This window comes from Ruditapes philippinarum, unplaced genomic scaffold, assembly GCF_026571515.1.
Source record: "Ruditapes philippinarum isolate M1 unplaced genomic scaffold, ASM2657151v2 ctg4031_1_1_1_1, whole genome shotgun sequence".
NCBI classification, from domain to species: Eukaryota; Metazoa; Mollusca; class Bivalvia; order Venerida; family Veneridae; genus Ruditapes; species Ruditapes philippinarum.
In genome coordinates this window covers 42,690-52,185 of record NW_026861275.1, presented here as the reverse complement: position 1 = coordinate 52,185, position 9,496 = coordinate 42,690, and the positions used below count along the sequence as shown (strand labels likewise).

The 9,496-nt window shown below is 33.0% G+C and overlaps 1 protein-coding gene across 1 annotated transcript; it reads left to right on the top strand.

Moving 5' to 3' along the window:
* The first annotated feature begins 2,061 nt into the window (after window positions 1–2,061).
* On the top strand, window positions 2,062–8,550 carry LOC132715137 (mucin-2-like). Its single transcript, XM_060698110.1, has 7 exons — window positions 2,062–2,216; window positions 2,850–3,336; window positions 3,685–3,903; window positions 4,252–5,322; window positions 5,647–5,762; window positions 6,282–6,305; window positions 8,208–8,550. Exons 1-7 carry the CDS (start codon window positions 2,081–2,083, stop codon window positions 8,234–8,236), a joined length of 2,082 nt encoding a protein of 693 aa, XP_060554093.1. The 5' UTR covers window positions 2,062–2,080; the 3' UTR covers window positions 8,237–8,550.
* The last annotated feature ends 946 nt before the right edge of the window (window positions 8,551–9,496 follow it).

Genomic DNA, 9,496 nt, shown 5'->3' with positions numbered 1-9,496 from the left:
GTTCACGAAATAACGGGAAGTAAATTATCCGGATTCGGGGAATATGTACAGGACTCTTTCAAGACATGTCCTGTAAAATATCTATGAGAATACAACAAATACGGTTTAATTCAAATGATAGTATTTATATTGTGATTTTCTAACTTTGATAAAGTTTTAACATTTTTAGATACAATATCATTATCAATTAAGCAATACGATTGGTTTTGTTGTCAGTGGTTTATTATATTTATGTATTGACAAACATTGATCATATTTACAAAGTATCGACGTGTCAAAATTCATTGACATAGTTCTTCTAAAGCTGCGTAGGAAATTAAATGTTTGTCAATTCATGCAACATTCAGTTTTTGTTCCTGTACACCTGGTTGCAGTAGCATTTTTGTATAAGTTTAATACATTGTTTCTTTTTTTTATATTATAACATAATATGTGGGTTTTTTTCTAACACAGAATATATTTTGGTTAAATATCATGCCGGGTTTCAATACGTTGAATTTTTTACCCTCTTATGATCGTTTTAAACTAATTGATCACATTGACTTTCAATATGAAAACTTGATTAACAATATCATTTACCCCACGGATGGTTTGGATTATGCACATAACAAGTTTTGAACCAGATCGCCATAGTTATCTGTACTGATTGACCACACAGATTATTTTTGTCACCTTGATTTAAGAATTAGGAAGTTGATAATAAACGGTTAAAATAGGATCTAAATTTAAACTGGGAAGATGATTATTATTCTAAATCTTTCGTTGCATTACAAGTTATAATAGACTATCAGGGAAAGTAATTCGAGTTACGTGACAGGAAAACGTAATGCGTACAAGTTGTCTAATTTTCTTGATCATGATATTCCACTCCACCCTTACCTAAATTATATGTTTAAAAAATACGATTTTAATGCAATATTTGACAATTTGCAAGACTGTGAATTTATTATTATTAACTATAGATTTAGCACTGCGAATACTTGCATAAATACTCGGTTGTAAATGAAATAAAGCCAATGTTAAGCTGACATATATCAGTGAAAGTAGTTTATAGGTATATCTCTTCAAATTTAAAGTTATGAAGTTTGTTATTGAATTATTTTCTTGTAGAACAACTACTCGTCACAACATGTCTCACACCTGGGGAATAACATATTCTCAACTTTATTGCTACCGACCAGGATGCAGCATCAACATCCGGGACACTCACTCTTAATATTATTGAAACGGTAAATATAAAACATGAATAGAATGGTGGATATATTTCAAATATTGCTATTATTTTACTGTCCCTGTTTTATACATTTTAAACCCGTGAGAAATTTTACCGTCAGTTTATAAAAGGTCGCGGGCAACTTTAAAGTCCGCGAAATTTTATGTTGTAATTGTATGAAATAAACTTGTTGAGGAACAAATTGTCGCAGCCTATACCCACCCCTCCACTTTTTGTAGAGTTTCTACAACACTTGCAAACATTTCGTGGATTTCTTTGTATTCCTCGACCTTTTATAGAAAACGAGGCATAAAATGTCAAACCATGGACGCTACCAAGTAATTGAGTATATTAATGTTGCATTCTCTATTAAAGGAACTCCACAGAGGTCCAAACCTAAAATAATAAATTTTGATTTTTTTTTCTTAAATCAAGTGGTACACTTAAATTTGAAACCAAACAATAGATGATATATAAATATAACGGGTATTAAATTGATAATCGATTTTCATGCGATTTTTGACCGATTTGGATGAAAAGCGTTGCAACGGTTTTCATTTTTAGGCCAATTTGCACAATAAAATTGATTATTTCTGGGAAACGGAGTGAGCGAATGATGTGAAAATTTGTACATGAGTTATTGGTCTAGACATACATCTAGTTATACAAAAATCCAGAGACCCTTTAAACATGTCATTGCAAGGGTTCCCCAATTTTCAATATCTGTAAGTCAGGTATCATAATTATATAAATGTATGGAACTTTTTTATAACTTCGCCATATTTCTGAAATGTAGAAAAAGCCTCACTTATGATTGAGCAATGTACATTGTTTTATTTTAAGGCGCCGATTTTCAACAACCTTCCCATGACGATAAGCCTTGATACAACAACAGAAAGTAACGGATTTATGTCCCTGTATATACTGGATATATCCAATGGCTGCTCAACTTCTATCAATAGTTTTTGTGATATTGAAAGCAATAAACAGATTCTGATTGTAGGTGCGTATTATTATTTTTATTTCTTTTAACTGATTACAACGTGTACAATAAACGTCAACTCGTGGAAACTCGCAATATCTCCTATATATAATTCATAGAGCATCAGTGCAACCAGGATCATCAATCTTGTTCGTTCAAACGCTTTTCTAAGGAAATTGACTCGGTTTACCCGTTTTAATGATGACAATCTCAACTTTTTAGGTTGGCTATGATTTCCGAGATGGTTATGAATAACCGGCATGGTGTTCCGTATTGATTGATGGTTAACATAAATTAAGTAAAACATTTAAAGCGTGGCAATATTTATCACAAACATTGTATGCAAAAATTGTATGATAAATACTTAAATAAATAGATGTGGCGCTCACACACAAATGTGTCCCGATTCTTTGATCGGTAAACCCAGAACATCGGCAGAATTTAAATGAAAATGACATTTTTACAAATTTCGATTTTTTGTTTGTTTGTTCTAACTCGGGGTGATATGTAATCAATGGTAATCCCTCCAATATACTTTAATCAACACATATCAATTTTCATTTACAAAAAATTAAAAAAGAACATAAACCATCATAATTTTATTCAATATACGATATATAAAAATTGTTGTACAGTTTACAGATTATTTTATAGGTGATGAAATAAGGGCAAAGAAAAAAGAGCTTAGTGATGACCAAATATTTACAATAACAGTAACTTGTTATAACGATGGTCAAAGTGAATCTGCAACATTGACATTGTATGTCGGAGTTACACCTTCAACAACAACGCCCACTTCAACAACTGCGCCTACTACTACTTCAACAACAACAACTTCGCCTACTTCTACGTCAACAACAACAACTCCGCCTACTACTACTTCAACAACAACAACTCCGCCTACTACTACTTCAACAACAACAACTCCGCCTACTTCTACTTCAACAACAACAACTCCGCCTACTACAACTTCAACAACGACAACTCCGCCTACTTCAACAACAACAACAACAACTCCACCTACTACTACTTCAACAACAACAACTCCGCCTACTACTACTTCAACAACAACAACAACTCCGCCGACTTCTACTTCAACAACAACAACTCCGCCTACTACAACTTCAACAACAACAACTCCGCCTACTTCAACAACAACAACAACTCCGCCTACTACTACTTCAACAACAACAACTCCGCCTACTACTACTTCAACAACAACAACTCCGCCTACTTCTACTTCAACAACAACAACTCCGCCTACTACTACTTCAACAACAACAACTTCGCCTACGCCTACTTCAACAACAACAACAACTCCACCTACTACAACTTCAACAACAACAACTCCGCCTACTACAACTTCAACAACAACAACAACTCCGCCTACTTCAACAACAACAACAACTCCGCCTACTACAACAACAACTCCGCCTACTACAACAACAACAACAACTACGCCTACTTCAACAACAACAACTCCTCCTACTTCAACAACAACAACTCCGCCTACTACTACTTCAACAACAACAACACCGCCTTCTACTACTACTTCAACAACAACAACAACTCCGCCTACTACAACAACAACTTCGCCTACTACTACTTCAACAACAACAACTCCGCCAACTACTACTACTTCAACAACAACAACTCCGCCTACTTCAACAACAACTTCGCCTACTACTACTTCAACAACAACAACTTCGCCTACTACTACTACAACAACAACAACTCCGCCTACTTCAACAACAACAAATCTGTCTACTACTTCTTCAACAACAACAATTCCACCCGCAACTACTTCAACAACAACAACTTCGCCTACGCCTACTTCAACAACAACAACTTCGCCGCCTACTACTACTTCAACAACAACAACTCCGCCTACGCCTACTTCAACAACAACGCCCACTACAACAACTCCGCCTACTACTACTTCAACAACAACAACTCCACCCACAACTACTTCAACAACAACTCCGCCTACGCCTACTTCAACAACAACAACTCCTCCTACTACTACTTCAACAACAACAACTCAGCCGACTTCAACAACACCCACAACTACTTCAACAACAACAACTCCGCCGCCGACTACTTCAACAACAACAACTCCTCCTACTACTACTTCAACAACAACAACTCCGCCGACTTCAACAACAACAACTCCTCCTACTACTACTTCAACAACAACAACTCAGCCGACTTCAACAACAACAACTCCACCCACAACTACTTCAACAACAACAACTCCGCCGCCGACTCCTACTTCAACAACAACAACTCCGCCTACTACTAATTCAACAACAACAACTCCGCCGCCGACTACTTCAACAACAACAACTCCGCCGACTTCAACAACAACAACTCCACCCACAACTACTTCAACAACAACAACTCCGCCGCCGACTACTACTACTTCAACAACAACAACTCCGCCTACTACTACTTCAACAACAACAACTCCGCCTACTACAACAACAACAACTCTGTCTACTACTTCTTCAACAACAACAACTCCGCCGACTTCAACAACAACTCCACCCACAACTACTTTAACAACAACAACTCCGCCGCCGACTACTACTACTTCAACAACAACAACTTCGCCGACTTCTACGTCAACAACAACAACTCCGCCTACTACTACTTCAACAACAACAACTCAGCCTACTACTACTTCAACAACAACAACTCCGCCTACTACTACTTCAACAACAACAACTCCGCCGCCGCCGACTACTACTTCAACAACAACAACAACAACTCCGCCTACTACTACTTCAACAACAACAACTCCGCCTACTACAACTTCAAGAACAACAACTCCGCCGACTACTACTTCAACAACAACAACTCCGCCGACTTCTACTTCAACAGCGAGAACTCCGCCGACTTCTACTTTAACATCAACAACCTCGCCTACTTCTTCTTCACCATTACAAGTATTGCTCGGTACCGAAGCAGCATCGAAATCTGAGGAGTCGTCAGATTCCAGCAATAATCTTGAAAAGTATGCAGGTTTAAGTGCGATTCCATTTGTATTCGCTGCCGTAGGAAGTCTGATCTTTTTCTTGAGGAAAATTAGAGGTTGTAAACCAAAAATCCAAGCTGCCAGAAATAGGTATGGTAACCATTGTACCTTTTTCATCTTCTTCTTCAAATTGTTTTGTATAATTGTGACAGTATTAAATCATAATGTATACATCTATATTTGACTTGTATCACGATTTTGGTTGATTTCAAATAATAAGTTACTGAATTTCACGCGTTTATTTTAAATAAGCATAGTTTTAAGTCCTGCCAATCTGCACATGCGTGATTCATTTTAACAATTCACTGATATTGACACCCCATAAAAAAGCTAGAGACATTGCCAAATTCAAAACAGGACAAATTGATTATACAAATTTGGGGGTTTGAGATAACTAAGTTATATATAATACAGGAGACAAAGTGATCAGGACTCGGAGAGCGATTTCAACATGGTGGACGATTCTACTCCTGTAGAAAATAGCCAACCACCACGATCACAACAATTCCATTCTCATCCCAGCGTACCAGGTTTGTGAATTATCTTCTACATCATATTATCAACTAAGTTTTCTTATAAATAGATGCAAGTTCTGTCTATTAGGTGACCGTAATTGCAAATAAAAACCACGTCCAATTTCAAACGTTGTCTGATTTATATAAATCTAACTTAAATGTTATATGAAAATATTTATTGAGTCCTTTAAAAGCAACTTTTCATTAAGTCCGAATTACTTATGTTAATTTGGCAGTAAAAAATATTTTCGTTGTTGATTTATTATTATTATTGTTATCATTATAATTATTAAAACATATATTTGTTGTTAATTTATTATCATGATTATTAATCGATGTATTTATAAATCAACATAACTAAAGAATTGAATTAATTTATTGACGATAAAATCAATTGCTTAATAAATTAATTAATTAATTAATTAATTAATTTATTGATTGATTTAACTGTTAATTTCTACAATACTTCAAGGGGTTTAAACAGTAATAAATACGTTCTTACTGTGTATTGAAAGTCTGTTTGTTTCTTTACAGGTGGAAGATCTCTCACTCCTGTTGGTAAGTCATCTTCTCTTTTCACGTCAATACAAATATTCTTTCTTTCTTTCTTTTTTTCTTTCTTTCTTTCTTCTTCTTATATGAATTTCATCAACCAGCCACTTCAAAGAACATGTTTTACTATGCATCGTACATACTTTACTGCATTCTAACTTATATATTTTACCACTTTTACCTTCCATAATTTACCATATTTTTAAGTTACATAATTACCACATTTTAACTTACACACTTTGCACACATTTAACTTATATGATTTACAACATTTTAACTTTTCAAATTTTACCACATTTTAACTTGCATACTTTGCCTTTTTTAAACATAACTTCATTGCCAACTGTTAACTTACATACTTAACCTTATTTCAACTTACAAACATGACTTGCGTACTTTGACACATTTTAACTTATTTTTTTTATATTTTGCCACATTTGAACCTATATCTCTTGCCACAATTTAACTTTCATCACACGTTGCCAAATATTTACATTCATACTGTGTCACATTTTAATTTACATTCTTAGATATATTTACCACATACATAATTAACTTTACCACATATTTAAACTACCAACTTTACCATCTATTTAAACTACCAACTTTACCACATATTTAAACTACCAACTTTACCACATGTTTAAACTTACAACTTTACCACTCATTGAGACAACAAACTTTACAACATATCTAAACTATCAACATAACCACATATTTAAACTATCAACTTTGTCACACATTTAAACTACCAATTTAACCACATATTTAAACTACCAACTTTACCACATTTTTAGACTACCAACTTTACCACATATTTAAACTATGAACTTTACCACATATTAAACTACCAACTTTACAACATATTTAAACTACCAACTTTACCATGTTTTAAGATTACCAACTTTACCACATATTTAAACTACCAACTTTACCACATATTTACAATACCAGCTTAACCACATATTGAGATTACAAACTTTACCACATATTTAAACTACCAACTTTACCATGTTTTAAGATTACCAACTTTACCACATATTTAAACTACAAACTTTACCACATATTTAAACTACCAACTTTACCACATTCCTAGACTACCAACTTTACCACATATTTAAACTACCAACTTTACCACATATTCAGAATACCAACATTACCACATATTTAAACTATTAACTTTACCACCTACTTAAACTACCAACATTACCACATATTTAAACTTTTAACTTTACCACATACTTAAACTACCAACTTTACCACATATTTACACTACCAACTTTACCACATATTTAAACTATCAATTTTATCACATATTCAGACTACCAACATTTCCACATATTTAAACTACCAGCTTTACCATATATTTAAACTACCAACTTTACCACATATTTAAACTACCAACTTTACCACATATTTAAACTACCAACTTTACTACATATTTAAACTACCAACTTTATCACATATTTAGACTACCAACTTCACCACATGTTTAAACTACCAACTTTACCATGTTTTAAGATTTCCAACTTTACCACATATTTAAACTACCAATTAAAACACTTATTTACACTACCAACTGTACCACCTTTTCATACTTCCAACTTTACCACATATATAAACTACCAACTTTACCACATATTTAGACTACCAACTTTACCATATATTTAAACTACCAACTATTAAACATATTTAGATTACCAACTTTACCACATATTTTAACTATCAACATTACCACATATTGAAACTACTAACTTTACCACATATTTAAACAATCAACTTTATCACATGTTTAAATTACCAAACTTTACCACATATTTAAACTATCAACTTTATCACATATTTAAACTACCAACTTTACCACATATTTAAACTACCAACTTTACCACATTTTAACTTTATTTTCAGAGAGACGAAACAGTTTATATTTCGTATAGATGCCGGAAATAAAACATCACTACACATGTTGTACATTTCTATGTAAATGACATTCTACGTGAAAAAATGGTTGATGGAATATAGCTGTCAACAGGATTCTACTGTGAGGAAAAACAGAAGGGCCATGAAATATAATATTGTATTCACTAATTTTGTTTTTAACATAACTGCTAAATTATAAACTGTTAAATCATAACTTGTAAAAACAAAAGACAGAAACCAAATAGCAAACATTTATCATATACATGTACATGTATATCTCATTGACTCAGGATCAACAAAATATTTCCTTTGACTCACCCAGGATATCCGATAAAATGTGATTTATACTTTACATGTCTCGTTCAATAAATATTTTCTAATGTCGTTAGTGTTATTTACTGTTATTATTATTATTATTTTATTATTATTACTATTATTATCATTATTATTGTTATAACATATTCATCTCCAATTGTATTATGATATAAAAAGCTTTGTGAACACTGAAGAAAATGGATGTCATAGTATTTGACTATGAGGCGGAAAGTTCTAAATTGTTTCTTAATATAACCTTAGAATTTTTATGACAAGATATGACAGGTGTTTGCATTTTAGTTGTACTCGACCCTAGCGGAAAATAGTAACTCCATATTCGGATATGTATTGATATTATTTTGAGTACAACAAAATATGAACAAAATGGCATATCTTGTCACAAAAAAACAAAGTTTATGATGAGATTCTAAGGATGTTTAAACGGTCAGCATTTTTTCTAACCGTGACACCTCTACTGAAGAATGATCCCACGTGATTGACACGTACCTTGCTACAAGCTCATATAGTCTCGTGCATCAAAACCACCAACTTAGCAAATCTAAAAAAAATTACAATACTGTGTTATGATAGAGACTGTAATTATCTAATTGAGTAAAAAATCTATTCATCATCACACGATAATGTTACTTGTGTATTGTACTGTTACTTTACTTACTTCAATATATATAATTATTTGAATAAATAAATTTTAATTCAAAATAATTAGTATTAAAATCCAGTCCTACAGGCGGTGATGATCAAACGTAAATTGTATAATGGTTTTTCTTTGTACATTTTATTCATTACGAAAATTAATTTTCATGAACAAATACAGTTTCAATGTTTAAGTATCCCATCAAAGCGAAATAGTTACTACTTTAATAGTTTTATACCTGAGTGGGTTAAATCCTTCTTTAACAATTCATGTCTTTGTAAGTGATGGATTTGTTTTTTTCAATTTC

What these genes read in the sequence shown, in the direction of transcription:
- LOC132715137 (XM_060698110.1), top strand. Translation starts at nt 2,081, where the DNA reads ATGACGATAAGCCTTGATACAACAACAGAAAGTAACGGATTTATGTCC. An exon ending in TAAACAGATTCTGATTGTAG is followed by an intron (nt 2,217 to 2,849) that starts GTGCGTATTATT and finishes ATTATTTTATAG; the next exon opens with GTGATGAAATAAGGGCAAAG. An exon ending in TTCTCATCCCAGCGTACCAG is followed by an intron (nt 5,763 to 6,281) that starts GTTTGTGAATTA and finishes GTTTCTTTACAG; the next exon opens with GTGGAAGATCTCTCACTCCT.